Source organism: Hemibagrus wyckioides, linkage group LG23 (assembly GCF_019097595.1).
Source record: "Hemibagrus wyckioides isolate EC202008001 linkage group LG23, SWU_Hwy_1.0, whole genome shotgun sequence".
NCBI lineage: Eukaryota > Metazoa > Chordata > Actinopteri > Siluriformes > Bagridae > Hemibagrus > Hemibagrus wyckioides.
In genome coordinates, this window is record NC_080732.1 from 137501 (window position 1) to 155000 (window position 17500).

The following is a 17500-nucleotide window of genomic DNA, read 5'->3' on the forward strand; positions in this document are numbered from 1 at the left end:
TAGTGGTGTGTGATTGGTCATGTGTGATTAGTGGTGTGTGATTGGTCATGTGTGATTAGTGGTGTGTGATTGGTCATGTGCGATTAGTGGTGTGTGATTGGTCATGTGTGATTAGTGGTGTGTGATTGGTCATGTGCGATTAGTGGTGTGTGATTGGTCATGTGTGATTAGTGGTGTGTGATTGGTCATGTGCGATTAGTGGTGTGTGATTGGTCATGTGTGATTAGTGGTGTGTGATTGGACGTGTGATGAAGTGGTGTGTGATTGGACATGTGTGATTAGTGGTGTGTGATTGGTCATGTGTGATTAGTGGTGTGTGATTGGTCATGTGTGATTAGTGATGTGTGATTGGTCATGTGTGATTAGTGGTGTGTGATTGGTCATGTGTGATTAGTGGTGTGTGATTGGTCATGTGCGATTAGTGGTGTGTGATTGGTCATGTGTGATTAGTGGTGTGTGATTGGACATGTGTGATAAAGTGGTGTGTGATTGGACATGTGTGATTAGTGGTGTGTGATTGGTCATGTGTGATTAGTGGTGTGTGATTGGTCATGTGTGATTAGTGGTGTGTGATTGGTCATGTGTGATTAGTGGTGTGTGATTGGTCATATGTGATTAGTGGTGTGTGATTGGACATGTGTGATTAGTGGTGTGTGATTGGACATGTGTGATTAGTGGTGTGTGATTGGTCATGTGCGATTAGTGGTGTGTGATTGGACATGTGTGATTAGTGGTGTGTGATTGGTCATGTGCGATTAGTGGTGTGTGATTGGACATGTGTGATTAGTGGTGTGTGATTGGTCATGTGTGATTAGTGGTGTGTGATTGGTCATGTGTGATTAGTGGTGTGTGATTGGTCATGTGTGATTAGTGGTGTGTGATTGGTCATGTGCGATTAGTGGTGTGTGATTGGTCATGTGTGATTAGTGGTGTGTGATTGGTCATGTGCGATTAGTGGTGTGTGATTGGTCATGTGTGATTAGTGGTGTGTGATTGGTCATGTGCGATTAGTGGTGTGTGATTGGTCATGTGTGATTAGTGGTGTGTGATTGGACATGTGTGATGAAGTGGTGTGTGATTGGACATGTGTGATTAGTGGTGTGTGATTGGTCATGTGTGATTAGTGGTGTGTGATTGGTCATGTGTGATTAGTGGTGTGTGATTGGTCATGTGTGATTAGTGGTGTGTGATTGGTCATATGTGATTAGTGGTGTGTGATTGGACATGTGTGATTAGTGGTGTGTGATTGGACATGTGTGATTAGTGATGTGTGATTGGTCATGTGTGATTAGTGGTGTGTGATTGGACATGTGTGATTAGTGGTGTGTGATTGGTCATGTGTGATTAGTGGTGTGTGATTGGACATGTGTGATTAGTGGTGTGTGATTGGTCATGTGTGATTAGTGGTGTGTGATTGGTCATGTGTGATTAGTGGTGTGTGATTGGTCATGTGTGATTAGTGGTGTGTGATTGGTCATGTGCGATTAGTGGTGTGTGATTGGTCATGTGTGATTAGTGGTGTGTGATTGGTCATGTGCGATTAGTGGTGTGTGATTGGTCATGTGTGATTAGTGGTGTGTGATTGGTCATGTGCGATTAGTGGTGTGTGATTGGTCATGTGTGATTAGTGGTGTGTGATTGGACATGTGTGATGAAGTGGTGTGTGATTGGACATGTGTGATTAGTGGTGTGTGATTGGTCATGTGTGATTAGTGGTGTGTGATTGGTCATGTGCGATTAGTGGTGTGTGATTGGTCATGTGTGATTAGTGGTGTGTGATTGGTCATGTGCGATTAGTGGTGTGTGATTGGTCATGTGTGATTAGTGGTGTGTGATTGGTCATGTGCGATTAGTGGTGTGTGATTGGTCATGTGTGATTAGTGGTGTGTGATTGGACATGTGTGATAAAGTGGTGTGTGATTGGACATGTGTGATTAGTGGTGTGTGATTGGTCATTTGTGATTAGAGGTGTGTGATTGGTCATGTGTGATTAGTGGTGTGTGATTGGTCATGTGTGATTAGTGGTGTGTGATTGGTCATATGTGATTAGTGGTGTGTGATTGGACATGTGTGATAAAGTGGTGTGTGATTGGACATGTGTGATTAGTGGTGTGTGATTGGACATGTGTGATTAGTGATGTGTGATTGGTCATGTGTGATTAGTGGTGTGTGATTGGTCATGTGTGATTAGTGGTGTGTGATTGGACATGTGTGATGAAGTGGTGTGTGATTGGACATGTGTGATTAGTCGCGTGTGATTGGACATGTGTGATTAGTGATGTGTGATTGGTCATGTGTGATTAGTGGTGTGTGATTGGACATGTGTGATTGGACATGTGTGATTAGTGGTGTGCGATTGGTCATGTGTGATTAGTGGTGTGTGATTGGACATGTGTGATTAGTGGTGTGTGATTGGACATGTGTGATAAAGTGGTGTGTGATTGGACATGTGTGATTAGTGGTGTGTGACTGGTCATGTGTGATTAGTGGTGTGTGATTGGTCATGTGTGATTAGTGGTGTGTGATTGGACATGTGTGATTAGTGGTGTGTGACTGGTCATGTGTGATTAGTGGTGTGTGATTGGTCATGTGTGATTAGTGGTGTGTGATTGGACATGTGTGATTAGTGGTGTGTGATTGGACATGTGTGATAAAGTGGTGTGTGATTGGACATGTGCGATTAGTGGTGTGCGATTGGTCATGTGTGATTAGTGGTGTGTGATTGGACATGTGTGATTAGTGGTGTGTGATTGGTCATGTGCGATTAGTGGTGTGTGATTGGTCATGTGTGATTAGTGGTGTGTGATTGGACATGTGTGATAAAGTGGTGTGTGATTGGACATGTGTGATTAGTGGTGTGTGATTGGACATGTGTGATTAGTGGTGTGTGATTGGACATGTGTGATAAAGTGGTGTGTGATTGGACATGTGCGATTAGTGGTGTGCGATTGGTCATGTGTGATTAGTGGTGTGTGATTGGTCATGTGTGATTAGTGGTGTGTGATTGGTCATGTGCGATTAGTGGTGTGTGATTGGTCATGTGTGATTAGTGGTGTGTGATTGGACATGTGTGATAAAGTGGTGTGTGATTGGACATGTGTGATTAGTGGTGTGTGATTGGTCATTTGTGATTAGAGGTGTGTGATTGGTCATGTGTGATTAGTGGTGTGTGATTGGTCATGTGTGATTAGTGGTGTGTGATTGGTCATATGTGATTAGTGGTGTGTGATTGGTCATGTGCGATTAGTGGTGTGTGATTGGTCATGTGTGATTAGTGGTGTGTGATTGGTCATGTGCGATTAGTGGTGTGTGATTGGTCATGTGTGATTAGTGGTGTGTGATTGGTCATGTGCGATTAGTGGTGTGTGATTGGTCATGTGTGATTAGTGGTGTGTGATTGGACATGTGTGATGAAGTGGTGTGTGATTGGACATGTGTGATTAGTGGTGTGTGATTGGTCATGTGTGATTAGTGGTGTGTGATTGGTCATGTGCGATTAGTGGTGTGTGATTGGTCATGTGTGATTAGTGGTGTGTGATTGGTCATGTGCGATTAGTGGTGTGTGATTGGTCATGTGTGATTTGTGGTGTGTGATTGGTCATGTGTGATTAGTGGTGTGTGATTGGTCATGTGTGATTAGTGGTGTGTGATTGGACATGTGTGATTAGTGGTGTGTGATTGGACATGTGTGATAAAGTGGTGTGTGATTGGACATGTGCGATTAGTGGTGTGCGATTGGTCATGTGTGATTAGTGGTGTGTGATTGGACATGTGTGATTAGTGGTGTGTGATTGGACATGTGTGATTAGTGGTGTGTGATTGGTCATGTGTGATTAGTGGTGTGTGATTGGTCATGTGTGATTAGTGGTGTGTGATTGGTCATGTGTGATTAGTGGTGTGTGATTGGTCATATGTGATTAGTGGTGTGTGATTGGACATGTGTGATTAGTGGTGTGTGATTGGACATGTGTGATTAGTGGTGTGTGATTGGTCATGTGTGATTAGTGGTGTGTGATTGGTCATGTGTGATTAGTGGTGTTTGATTGGACATGTGTGATTGGACATGTGTGATTAGTGGTGTGTGATTGGTCATGTGTGATTAGTGGTGTGTGATTGGACATGTGTGATTAGTGGTGTGTGATTGGACATGTGTGATTAGTGGTGTGTGATTGGTCATGTGTGATTAGTGGTGTGTGATTGGTCATGTGTGATTAGTGGTGTTTGATTGGAAATGTGTGATTAGTGGTGTGTGATTGGACATGTGTGATTGGACATGTGTGATTAGTGGTGTGTGATTGGACATGTATGATTAGTGGTGTGTGATTGGACATGTATGATTAGTGGTGTGTGATTGGACATGTGTGATTAGTGGTGTGTGATTGGTCATGTGTGATTAGTGGTGTGTTTGGACATGTGTGATTAGTGGTGTGTGATTGGTCATGTGTGATTAGTGGTGTGTGATTGGACATGTGTGATTAGTGGTGTGTGATTGGACATGTGTGATTGGACATGTGTGATTAGTGATGTGTGATTGGTCATGTGTGATTAGTGGTGTGTGATTGGACATGTGTGATTAGTGGTGTGTGATTGGTCATGTGTGATTGGTCATGTGTGATTAGTGGTGTGTGATTGGACATGTGTGATAAAGTGATGTGTGATTGGACATGTGGGATTAGTCGTGTGTAATTGGACATGTGTGATTAGTGATGTGTGATTGGTCATGTGTGATTAGTGGTGTGTGATTGGTCATGTGTGATTAGTGGTGTGTGATTGGACATGTGTGATTAGTGGTGTGTGATTGGTCATGTGTGATTAGTGGTGTGTGATTGGACATGTGTGATTAGTGGTGTGTGATTGGTCATGTGTGATTAGTGGTGTGTTTGGACATGTGTGATTAGTGGTGTGTGATTGGTCATGTGTGATTAGTGGTGTGTGATTGGACATGTGTGATTAGTGGTGTGTGATTGGACATCTGTGATTGGACATGTGTGATTAGTGATGTGTGATTGGTCATGTGTGATTAGTGGTGTGTGATTGGACATGTGTGATTAGTGGTGTGTGATTGGTCATGTGTGATTAGTGGTGTGTGATTGGACATGTGTGATAAAGTGATGTGTGATTGGACATGTGGGATTAGTCGTGTGTAATTGGACATGTGTGATTAGTGATGTGTGATTGGTCATGTGTGATTAGTGGTGTGTGATTGGTCATGTGTGATTAGTGGTGTGTGATTGGACATGTGTGATTAGTGGTGTGTGATTGGTCATGTGTGATTAGTGGTGTATGATTGGACATGTGTGATTAGTGATGTGTGATTGGTCATGTGTGATTAGTGGTGTGTGATTGGACATGTGTGATTAGTGGTGTGTGATTGGTCATGTGTGATTGGTCATGTGTGATTAGTGGTGTGTGATTGGACATGTGTGATAAAGTGATGTGTGATTGGACATGTGGGATTAGTCGTGTGTAATTGGACATGTGTGATTAGTGATGTGTGATTGGTCATGTGTGATTAGTGGTGTGTGATTGGTCATGTGTGATTAGTGGTGTGTGATTGGACATGTGTGATTAGTGGTGTGTGATTGGTCATGTGTGATTAGTGGTGTGTGATTGGACATGTGTGATTAGTGTTGTGTGATTGGTCATGTGTGATTAATGGTGTGTGATTGGTCATGTGTGATTAGTGGTGTGTGATTGGACATGTGTGATTAGTGGTGTGTGATTGGTCATGTGTGATTAGTGGTGTGTGATTGGTCATGTGTGATTGGACATGTGTGATTAGTGGTGTGTGATTGGACATGTGTGATTAGTGGTGTGTGATTGGACATGTGTGATTAGTGGTGTGTGATTGGTCATGTGTGATTAGTGGTGTGTGATTGGACATGTGTGATTGGACATGTGTGATTAGTGGTGTGTGATTGGACATGTGTGATTAGTGGTGTGTGATTGGACATGTGTGATTAGTGGTGTGTGATTGGACATGTGTGATTAATGGTGTGTGATTGGTCATGTGTGATTAGTGGTATGTGATTGGTCATGTGTGATTAGTGGTGTGTGATTGGTCATGTGTGATTAGTGGTGTGTGATTGGACATGTGTGATAAAGTGGTGTGTGATTGGACATGTGTGATTAGTGGTGTGTGATTAGTGGTGTGTGATTAGACATGTGTGATTAGTCATGTGTGATTAGTGGTGTGTGATATGTCATGTGTGATTAGTGGTGTGTGATTGGTCATGTGTGATTAGTGGTGTGTGATTGGACATGTGTGATTAGTGGTGTGTGATTGGACATGTGTGATTAGTGGTGTGTGATTGGTCATGTGTGATTAGTGGTGTGTGATTGGACATGTGTGATTAGTGGTGTGTGATTGGTCATTTGTGATTAGTGGTGTGTGATTGGTCATGTGTGATTAGTGGTGTTTGATTGGACATGTGTGATTAGTGGTGTGTGATTGGTCATGTGTGATTAGTGGTATGTGATTGGTCATGTGTGATTAGTGGTGTTTGATTGGACATGTGTGATTAGTGGTGTGTGATTGGACATGTGTGATTAGTGGTGTGTGATTGGACATGTGTGATTAGTGGTGTGTGATTGGTCATGTGCGATTAGTGGTGTGTGATTGGTCATGTGTGATTAGTGGTGTGTGATTGGACATGTGTGATAAAGTGGTGTGTGATTGGACATGTGTGATTAGTGGTGTGTGACTGGTCATGTGTGATTAGTGGTGTGTGATTGGACATGTGTGATGAAGTGGTGTGTGATTGGACATGTGTGATTAGTGGTGTGTGATTGGACATGTGTGATTAGTGGTGTGTGATTGGTCATGTGTGATTAGTGGTGTGTGATTGGTCATGTGTGATTAGTGGTGTGTGATTGGTCATGTGTGATTAGTGGTGTGTGATTGGACATGTGTGATTAGTGGTGTGTGATTGGACATGTGTGATTAGTGGTGTGTGATTAGTGGTGTGTGATTAGACATGTGTGATTAGTGGTGTGTGATTAGTGGTGTGTGATTGGTCATGTGTGATTAGTGGTGTGTGATTGGTCATGTGTGATTAGTGGTGTGTGATTGGTCATGTGTGATTAGTGGTGTGTGATTGGACATGTGTGATTAGTGGTGTGTGATTGGACATGTGTGATTAGTGGTGTGTGATTGGTCATGTGTGATTAGTGGTGTGTGATTGGTCATGTGTGATTAGTGGTGTGTGATTGGTCATGTGTGATTAGTGGTGTGTGATTGGACATGTGTGATAAAGTGGTGTGTGATTGGACATGTGTGATTAGTGGTGTGTGATTGGTCATGTGTGATAAAGTTGTGTGTGATTGGACGTGTGTGATTAGTGGTGTGTGATTGGTCATGTGTGATTAGTGGTGTTTGATTGGACATGTGTGATTAGTGGTGTGTGATTGTACATGTGTGATTAGTGGTGTGTGATTGGACATGTGTGATTGGACATGTGTGATTAGTGGTGTGTGATTGGTCATGTGTGATTAGTGGTGTGTGATTGGTCATGTGTGATTAGTGGTGTGTGATTGGACATGTGTGATTAGTGGTGTGTGATTGGACATGTGTGATTAGTGGTGTGTGATTGGTCATGTGTGATTAGTGGTATGTGATTGGTCATGTGTGATTAGTGGTGTTTGATTGGACATGTGTGATTAGTGGTGTGTGATTGGACATGTGTGATTGGACATGTGTGATTAGTGGTGTGTGATTGGTCATGTGTGATTAGTGGTGTGTGATTGGACATGTGTGATTGGACATGTGTGATTGGTCATGTGTGATTAGTGGTGTGTGATTGGACATGTGTGATTGGACATGTGTGATTGGACATGTGTGATAAAGCGATGTGTGATTGGACATGTGGGATTAGTCGTGTGTGATTGGACATGTGTGATTAGTGATGTGTGATTGGTCATGTGTGATTAGTGGTGTGTGATTGGTCATGTGTGATTAGTGGTGTGTGATTGGACATGTGTGATTAGTGGTGTGTGATTGGTCATGTGTGATTAGTGGTGTGTGCTTGGTCATGTGTGATTAGTGGTGTGTGATTGGTCATGTGTGATTAGTGTTGTGTGATTGGTCATGTGTGATTAATGGTGTGTGATTGGTCATGTGTGATTGGACATGTGTGATTAGTGGTGTGTGATTGGTCATGTGTGATTGGACATGTGTGATTAGTGGTGTGTGATTGGACATGTGTGATTAGTGGTGTGTGATTGGTCATGTGTGATTAGTGGTGTTTGATTGGTCATGTGTGATTAGTGGTGTGTGATTGGTCATGTGTGATTAGTGGTGTTTGATTGGTCATGTGTGATTAGTGGTGTGTGATTGGTCATGTGTGATTAGTGGTGTTTGATTGGACATGTGTGATTAGTGGTGTGTGATTGGACATGTGTGATTAGTGGTGTGTGATTGGACGTGTGATTAGTGGTGTGTGATTGGTCATGTGTGATTAGTGGTGTGTGATTGGTCATGTGTGATTAGTGGTGTGTGATTGGACATGTGTGATTAGTGGTGTGTGATTGGACATGTGTGATTAGTGGTGTGTGATTGGTCATGTGTGATTAGTGGTGTGTGATTGGTCATGTGTGATTAGTGGTGTGTGATTGGTCATGTGTGACCAACTGTATTCAGACATGATATATATTTATCTATGTATCTGCTTCTGTTTCTCACACACACACACACACACACACTGTAGGAGGTTTGCTGTGGGCCTCACAGGTGTAGGGAGTCGATGTTAACATTCTTCACAGTCCTTTCCCATGTGCTCGAGGAGACGGCTGATACGTCTCACACCCCAAACCCCTCAACTCCCCCATTACACTGCTGATACCCCCTCCTCTGACCTCACCTCCTACCCCAGGCCCTGGTACCTCCTACCCTCAGGTCCTCCATGCTGCTCACATTTCTTTTAATGTCTTTTTTTTTTAGCTAGAGCTGAACCATCTCACACCATGCTGTACTGAAGCAGTTTATTATTACAGATTCCTCTTCATTCTTCATGTAGGACAGAGATTTATATCTAAAGCTTCGGAGATCATCATAATAATCACAAATTACACACAGATGTCATTTAAATAACAATGATTTATCTTTAAGAACAAAATGAATTTGATTAAAAATAAAAACAAACACAATTCTTAACACCATAACTATCTCTACCATAACTGTGTCAGTTATCACTGTATTCACCTCACATGAACATCCTCTAACTAACATCATCATCATCATTATTATTATTAAGTAATCGTGATCACGGGTCATGACACATCACGGGTCTGACAGTTTAATCATCTCATGATCAGTTTCATCACAGTGAACTTCAAAATCAGATGATCAGATGAAATTAAAATTTTATACTGAAGCTTTCCAAGTCTTAAAAATCTATTTTTATTTATTATTAATATGCATTAACGTTTTTAGAATATATTTTTGCAGTGTTTTTCTTACCTTTTCAGTTTAAAGTAGTTTATTTTGTAGATATAGGTACTTTTTATTATTTGGATTATTTTAATGCTACACGTCTGTCATGTGGGCAACTGGTTATTAACTTACACTGTGTGGTATAATATTTTTTTTACATTTCATGGTGCTAAAGGAAACTGAACACCTGTGTTAATTAAATATATCATTCATTAGTAAAAATAAGTCTGTATTGAACAACATGAACCATTAATGACTATTTGTGGTTTTTATGTCAAACACATCAGTGTACCTGAAAGTGCCAAAGTCACGTCAGTCCAGTTCTTCATTTCTGATCAAACTGAATTAATTCCAACTTGTTTTTTGTCCTGATGGAATAAACATTAGTTAAAACAGGACTCATGATTTAATTATCTTTAAACACCAGCTGACGCACCAGTGACATCACTTCCTGTGTTTGTTTCTTACTGTTTGAATTTGGTACCATGTCGTTCTTATGGTACTGTTACTTGAGTGATGTTAGTTCAATAAAAAAAATGATTGAAGTTTAGTTCTTGTATTTTGGGGAATTGTTTTGTGTTTCTGTTATTAGAGGTGAAGTATTTATTTAAAAGCTATAATATAATATAATGTGGTTTATGTAAAGAATAATGAGTAATAGAAATGCTCTCGGGAACACCAGTCCTGCCAGTGCACACTTTATCACTTTACACTGAGATTAAAAAAATAATTTACGTGCTGCTTTACACAACAACTTCACATGAAGTATATAAAAATCTGGACCACTGGACCTTCACCCTGACTAACAGAACTCAAATAATCCTTAGAGGTTGTGCTGTAGCCAGCGGATGTAATTCCTCTGACTCTGCAATCCCACGGAGAAACAGGCGGGAAAAAATCCAAACATCATGATTCCGTGGAATCCCTGTTCGTAATGGTCACTGGTTACGGGCACTCCGACCTCCTCCAGGCGGCGCGCGTACATCAGCCCATCGTCTCGCAGTACATCGTGTTCGCAGGTCATGATGTAGGCGGGTGGAACCAGCTTCAGCACTTCGGGCTCAGCCAGTAATGGAGCGGCTCTGGAGTCCAGGAGGCCCGGGAGCAGCCGCAGGACCTGTGGAGAACCGTGTTGAGGAACCACAGGTTTGTAGTGCTTGGTAAATTTAGGAGATAATAATCGGGTCCAGTTGAGCTTCTCTCTGGCTAAAGCCATGTCCTGGTTCAGGTCCGGTGCTGTGTGGTTGTTCAATAGCAGGGAAGGGATGAGTCTGTGGTCCCCGTTCAGGTACTCGAGCCAGAAGCGGACCATGAGTGACCGGTACAGGATGGGGACATCACCGTTCTGCTGGTATGACGGAGTGTTGAAGTCCAGTGCCTGGAGCACGGGATAGATCAGGGCCTGGACCTTAAACTGGATGGAGACGCTGCTGTCAGACGCCAACTGAAAAAAGAAAAAGAAAAAAAAAACACCTCAGCATCACTCTGCATTCAAACAAAACAAATAACATTTAAAATATTCTTTTCATCTCCCTCAGTATTCCACTCTTCATCCCATGACGTCTTATTTAATGTCTCCATCTGACCTGAGATGTTAGTGTCAGTGGAATGATCTTCAGAAATCTATAAATACAGTGGTCATTTGTGGGATTGAGAGATGAGGAATATTAAAAACATTTTACTGATAAAGACGTCGAGCTTTCAGCTTTTTATTAGGAACTTTATGAAATGAAATGAAAACTTTACACTGCTGATGTTTTGCATCATGCTGAAGCCCTCTCTTTACCTCCTGAGCCACGGCAGCAGCGAGGTTTCCTCCTGCACTGTCCCCTGACACGGCCACTCTGTCGGGATCCACAGACAACCTCACCAGAACCTCATCTGTCAGGATGTTCCTGCAGGCCTGAATCGCGTCCTCATACTGAGCTGGAAAATAAACCTCGGGGGCGAGTCTGTAACTGGAACAGCAGGAGGAGTGTGTGTGTGTGTGTGTGAGAAATATAAAATCACAAGGAAGTGAAAGTGTAATGAATGGATTAAGCCTCACTCCACAGATATGACGACGGCATCCAGCTCCTCGGCCATCATTCTGCACAGGAGGTCATACGATCGCATTCCTTCGGACGAGGAACAGAAATAAAGAGGGTTCAGTAAAGCATGAGAACTGGGGGAGAGCAGAATCAGGACAAAAGCAAGCGGAGAAGCAGCATTCTTTCTCAAAGTGTTTTTGGAAAAAAATCAAACACCACATCAGAGAGTTTTTGTGTGTAATTATAGCTTGTGTACTTTTACAGAAAGTTGATTTGTTTTAAGTTGAGTAGCGCAGTCCGGCGTTCACATAAACACTCACTGTGTGCACTTTTAACTTGTTAGGTTTAATTCATTTAATTACCTTCATTACGCTAAACCCTTTAAAGTGTGAGCTCAGAGTGCGTGTTAGTGTGGAGTCTCAGTGTGCTCTGTATGAGGCTTAGTCACGAGAAGCTACACAGAGCTGCCTCCAACACACACACACACACACACACACAGATGGCCGGTTCCCACCCAGCAGCCAGCTCTCTCCATCATACAACAGCTACGAGTGGAGGTGGAGACAGTCACATGCGCCTCCTCAGAGACATGTAAAGCCTCAGAGTGTATGATTTTAACCTGAGGCTCAAGCTGCACCTCACACGCTGAGCTTCCTGTCCGCTTCAACACAAACACACACTCGTGATTGGCAGCCGTCTCTGTGACAGCGTGGACATCTGCGAGGTTGTCTATATTTTAACATCACGTGTTCAAGTGTCGTGTCTATACACACCAAGGTGACTGTAATAAAACACCAAACTGAGGAACCGCAGGATGGACGCTGGTCACATTCTCAGCTGACCTTTCCTGTGATTGTATTTGAATTTTGATTGATGTTATACACGCAAGGAAGGTCTGAAATCCAATCTACCATTAACTGCTTACCCGTTAATCAGTCTGGACGTAAACACACACATTCTTAGGTTTCTATGTTACACTCAGAACATTTTGGGGTGTGTATATTTGTTCACACACACTGCTTTGTTCTCTAAAGGTTCAAAGGAATACGGTTTGATTTTTACAAGCCTGGCCACTAGAGGGCGAGTTTCTGTAGCTTCGACTCACGAGCACTGCCGAGCGCCCAGCCTCCTCCGTGGAAATAGACGACTCCTCGTTTGAGACGCCGTGGTCCTGGAGCCGTGGACTCGAAAACACGAGCCTGAACTCCTGAGAAGGACATGTCTGTGACTCGAACAGACTCGCTGGAGCATGGAGCTCGCAACTCAGCAAACAACGCCATGTAGTTCAGGACACTCATCTGATTACTCAGGCCAAGATCCTGAACCACGTTCGCCTAGAAAACAAAAAAAACAGACACTGAACATCAGAATCTCCTGCACATGGACTTTAATGTTAAAAAAGATGAAAGGATACACGAACATTCAGTCTGAGTTTTGAAAAGAAACACTAGAAGGAGCAGCTGACCACCTGAACTGACCACAGAGCACAATGGGGAGCAGAGGAGGAATTAATGCAGGTCCAGAACTTTCTGCACCTTGTATCAGTTCCCCATCACTCAGCGCTCCTCATGAAGGTAGCACAAGCGAGAATGACGAGTTCCTAAAGAACCTTGAAGGTTCCACAGACATCAGATAGGACCGAGTCACAAAGCTGTCTGTGTGTGTGTGTGTGTGTGTGTGTGTGTGTGTATGAAGTGTTGAAGGAGTCTCCAGTGTCTGTGTGTGTGTGTGTGTGTATGATGTGGTGAAGGAGTCTCCAGTGTCTGTGTGTGTGTGTGTGTGTGTGTGTGTATGATGTGGTGAAGGAGTCTCCAGTGTGTGTGTGTGTGTGTGTGTGTGTGTATGATGTGGTGAAGGAGTCTCCAGTGTGTGTGTGTGTGTGTGTGTGTGTGTGTGTGTGTGTGTATGATGTGGTGAAGGAGTCTCCAGTGTGTGTGTGTGTGTGTGTGTGTGTGTGTGTATGATGTGGTGAAGGAGTCTCCAGAGTCAGTGTGTGTGTGTGTGTGTGTGTGTGTGTATGATGTGGTGAAGGAGTCTCCAGTGTGTGTGTGTGTGTGTGTGTGTGTGTGTGTGTATGATGTGGTGAAGGAGTCTCCAGAGTCAGTGTGTGTGTGTGTGTGTGTGTGTGTATGAAGTGTTGAAGTAGTCTCCAGTGTCTGTGTGTGTGTGTGTGTGTATGATGTGGTGAAGGAGTCTCCACTGTCTGTGTGTGTGTGTGTGTGTGTGTATGAAGTGTTGAAGGAGTCTCCAGAGTCAGTGTGTGTGTGTGTGTGTGTGTGTGTGTATGAAGTGTTGAAGGAGTCTCCAGTGTCTGTGTGTGTGTGTGTGTGTATGATGTGGTGAAGGAGTCTCCAGTGGCTGTGTGTGTGTGTGTGAGTGTGTCTGTACTGTTGAAGGAGTCTCCAGTGTCTGTGTGTGTGTGTGTGTGTATGAAGTGTTGAAGGAGTCTCCAGAGTCAGTGTGTGTGTGTGTGTGTGTGTGTGTATGAAGTGTTGAAGGAGTCTCCAGAGTCAGTGTGTGTGTGTGTGTGTGTGTGTGTGTGTATGATGTGGTGAAGGAGTCTCCAGTGTGTGTGTGTGTGTGTGTGTGTGTGTGTATGATGTGGTGAAGGAGTCTCCAGAGTCAGTGTGTGTGTGTGTGTGTGTGTGTGTGTGTATGAAGTGTTGAAGGAGTCTCCAGTGTCTGTGTGTGTGTGTGTGTGTATGAAGTGTTGAAGGAGTCTCCAGAGTCAGTGTGTGTGTGTGTGTGTGTGTGTATGAAGTGTTGAAGGAGTCTCCAGAGTCAGTGTGTGTGTGTGTGTGTGTGTATGTATGATGTGGTGAAGGAGTCTCCAGAGTCAGTGTGTGTGTGTGTGTGTGTGTATGAAGTGTTGAAGGAGTCTCCAGAGTCAGTGTGTGTGTGTGTGTGTGTGTGTGTGTGTATGAAGTGTTGAAGGAGTCTCCAGAGTCAGTGTGTGTGTGTGTGTGTGTGTGTGTGTATGAAGTGTTGAAGGAGTCTCCAGAGTCAGTGTGTGTGTGTGTGTGTGTATGAAGTGTTGAAGGAGTCTCCAGAGTCAGTGTGTGTGTGTGTGTGTGTGTGTGTATGATGTGGTGAAGGAGTCTCCAGTGTGTGTGTGTGTGTATGATGTGGTGAAGGAGTCTCCAGTGTGTGTGTGTGTGTGTGTGTGTGTGTGTGTGTGTATGATGTGGTGAAGGAGTCTCCAGTGTGTGTGTGTGTGTGTATGATGTGGTGAAGGAGTCTCCAGTGTGTGTGTGTGTGTGTGTGTGTGTGTGTGTGTATGATGTGGTGAAGGAGTCTCCAGTGTGTGTGTGTGTGTGTGTGTGTGTGTGTGTGTGTATGATGTGGTGAAGGAGTCTCCAGTGTGTGTGTGTGTGTGTATGATGTGGTGAAGGAGTCTCCAGTGTGTGTGTGTGTGTGTGTGTGTGTATGTGTGTGTGTGTGTATGATGTGGTGAAGGAGTCTCCAGTGTGTGTGTGTGTGTGTGTGTGTGTGTATATGATGTGGTGAAGGAGTCTCCAGTGTGTGTGTGTGTGTGTGTGTGTGTGTGTGTGTATGATGTGGTGAAGGAGTCTCCAGTGTGTGTGTGTGTGTGTGTGTGTATGATGTGGTGAAGGAGTCTCCAGTGTGTGTGTGTGTGTGTGTGTGTGTGTGTGTGTGTATGATGTGGTGAAGGAGTCTCCAGTGTGTGTGTGTGTGTGTGTGTGTATGATGTGGTGAAGGAGTCTCCAGTGTGTGTGTGTGTGTGTGTATGATGTGGTGAAGGAGTCTCCAGTGTGTGTGTGTGTGTGTGTGTGTGTATGTGTGTGTGTGTGTATGATGTGGTGAAGGAGTCTCCAGTGTGTGTGTGTGTGTGTGTGTGTGTGTATGATGTGGTGAAGGAGTCTCCAGTGTGTGTGTGTGTGTGTGTGTGTGTATGATGTGGTGAAGGAGTCTCCAGTGTGTGTGTGTGTGTGTGTGTGTGTGTGTGTGTGTATGATGTGGTGAAGGAGTCTCCAGTGTGTGTGTGTGTGTGTGTGTGTGTATGATGTGGTGAAGGAGTCTCCAGTGTGTGTGTGTGTGTGTGTGTGTGTGTGTGTGTGTGTGTGTGTGTATGATGTGGTGAAGGAGTCTCCAGTGTGTGTGTGTGTGTGTGTGTGTGTGTGTGTGTGTGTGTGTGTGTGTATGATGTGGTGAAGGAGTCTCCAGTGTGTGTGTGTGTGTGTGTGTGTGTGTGTGTATGATGTGGTGAAGGAGTCTCCAGTGTGTGTGTGTGTGTGTGTGTGTGTGTGTGTGTGTGTGTATGATGTGGTGAAGGAGTCTCCAGTGTGTGTGTGTGTGTGTGTGTGTGTGTGTGTGTGTGTGTATGATGTGGTGAAGGAGTCTCCAGTGTGTGTGTGTGTGTGTGTGTGTGTATGATGTGGTGAAGGAGTCTCCAGTGTGTGTGTGTGTGTGTGTGTGTGTGTGTGTGTGTATGATGTGGTGAAGGAGTCTCCAGTGTCAGTGTGTGTGTGTGTGTGTATGTATGATATGGTGAAGGAGTCTCCAGTGTGTGTGTGTGTGTGTGTGTGTGTGTGTATGTATGATGTGGTGAAGGAGTCTCCAGTGTGTGTGTGTGTGTGTGTGTGTGTGTGTGTGTGTATGATGTGGTGAAGGAGTCTCCAGTGTGTGTGTGTGTGTGTGTGTGTATGATGTGGTGAAGGAGTCTCCAGTGTGTGTGTGTGTGTGTGTGTGTGTGTATGATGTGGTGAAGGAGTCTCCAGTGTGTGTGTGTGTGTGTGTGTGTGTATGATGTGGTGAAGGAGTCTCCAGTGTGTGTGTGTGTGTGTGTGTGTGTGTGTGTGTGTATGATGTGGTGAAGGAGTCTCCAGTGTGTGTGTGTGTGTGTGTGTGTGTGTGTGTGTGTGTGTATGATGTGGTGAAGGAGTCTCCAGTGTGTGTGTGTGTGTGTGTGTGTGTGTATGATGTGGTGAAGGAGTCTCCAGTGTGTGTGTGTGTGTGTATGTGTGTGTGTGTGTGTGTGTATGATGTGGTGAAGGAGTCTCCAGTGTGTGTGTGTGTGTGTGTGTGTGTGTGTGTGTATGATGTGGTGAAGGAGTCTCCAGTGTGTGTGTGTGTGTGTGTGTGTGTATGATGTGGTGAAGGAGTCTCCAGTGTGTGTGTGTGTGTGTGTGTGTGTATGATGTGGTGAAGGAGTCTCCAGTGTGTGTGTGTGTGTGTGTGTGTATGATGTGGTGAAGGAGTCTCCAGTGTGTGTGTGTGTGTGTGTGTGTGTGTGTGTGTGTGTGTGTGTATGATGTGGTGAAGGAGTCTCCAGTGTGTGTGTGTGTGTGTGTGTGTGTGTGTGTATGATGTGGTGAAGGAGTCTCCAGTGTGTGTGTGTGTGTGTGTGTGTGTGTGTGTGTGTGTATGATGTGGTGAAGGAGTCTCCAGTGTGTGTGTGTGTGTGTGTGTGTGTGTGTGTGTGTGTGTGTGTGTATGATGTGGTGAAGGAGTCTCCAGTGTGTGTGTGTGTGTGTGTGTGTGTGTGTGTGTGTGTATGATGTGGTGAAGGAGTCTCCAGTGTGTGTGTGTGTGTGTGTGTGTGTGTGTGTGTGTGTATGATGTGGTGAAGGAGTCTCCAGTGTGTGTGTGTGTGTGTGTGTCGTGTGTGTGTGTGTGTGTATGATGTGGTGAAGGAGTCTCCAGTGTGTGTGTGTGTGTGTGTGTGTGTGTGTGTGTGTTTATGATGTGGTGAAGGAGTCTCCAGTGTGTGTGTGTGTGTGTGTGTGTGTGTGTGTGTGTGTGTATGATGTGGTGAAGGAGTCTCCAGTGTGTGTGTGTGTGTGTGTGTGTGTGTGTGTGTGTGTATGATGTGGTGAAGGAGTCTCCAGTGTGTGTGTGTGTGTGTGTGTGTGTGTGTGTGTGTGTATGATGTGGTGAAGGAGTCTCCAGTGTGTGTGTGTGTGTGTGTGTGTGTGTGTATGATGTGGTGAAGGAGTCTCCAGTGTGTGTGTGTGTGTGTGTGTATGATGTGGTGAAGGAGTCTCCAGTGTGTGTGTGTGTGTGTATGTGTGTGTGTGTG

The 17500-nt window shown here is 44.2% G+C and overlaps 1 protein-coding gene across 1 annotated transcript in view; it reads right to left on the reverse strand.

Annotated features, from left to right (window-relative positions):
- Positions 1 to 9076: 9076 nt before the first annotated feature.
- LOC131344667 (neutral cholesterol ester hydrolase 1) overlaps positions 9077 to 17500 on the reverse strand; it is a 10861-nt gene continuing 2437 nt past the window's right edge. Inside the window, exons 2-5 of the mRNA XM_058377117.1 lie at positions 12566 to 12794; positions 11478 to 11547; positions 11217 to 11388; positions 9077 to 10874 (exon numbers count right to left, since the gene is read on the reverse strand). Of these exons, the coding sequence (XP_058233100.1) occupies positions 10254 to 10874; positions 11217 to 11388; positions 11478 to 11547; positions 12566 to 12794 (1092 nt within the window). The 3' untranslated portion in view covers positions 9077 to 10253. The remainder of the gene's footprint in view (positions 10875 to 11216; positions 11389 to 11477; positions 11548 to 12565; positions 12795 to 17500) is intronic.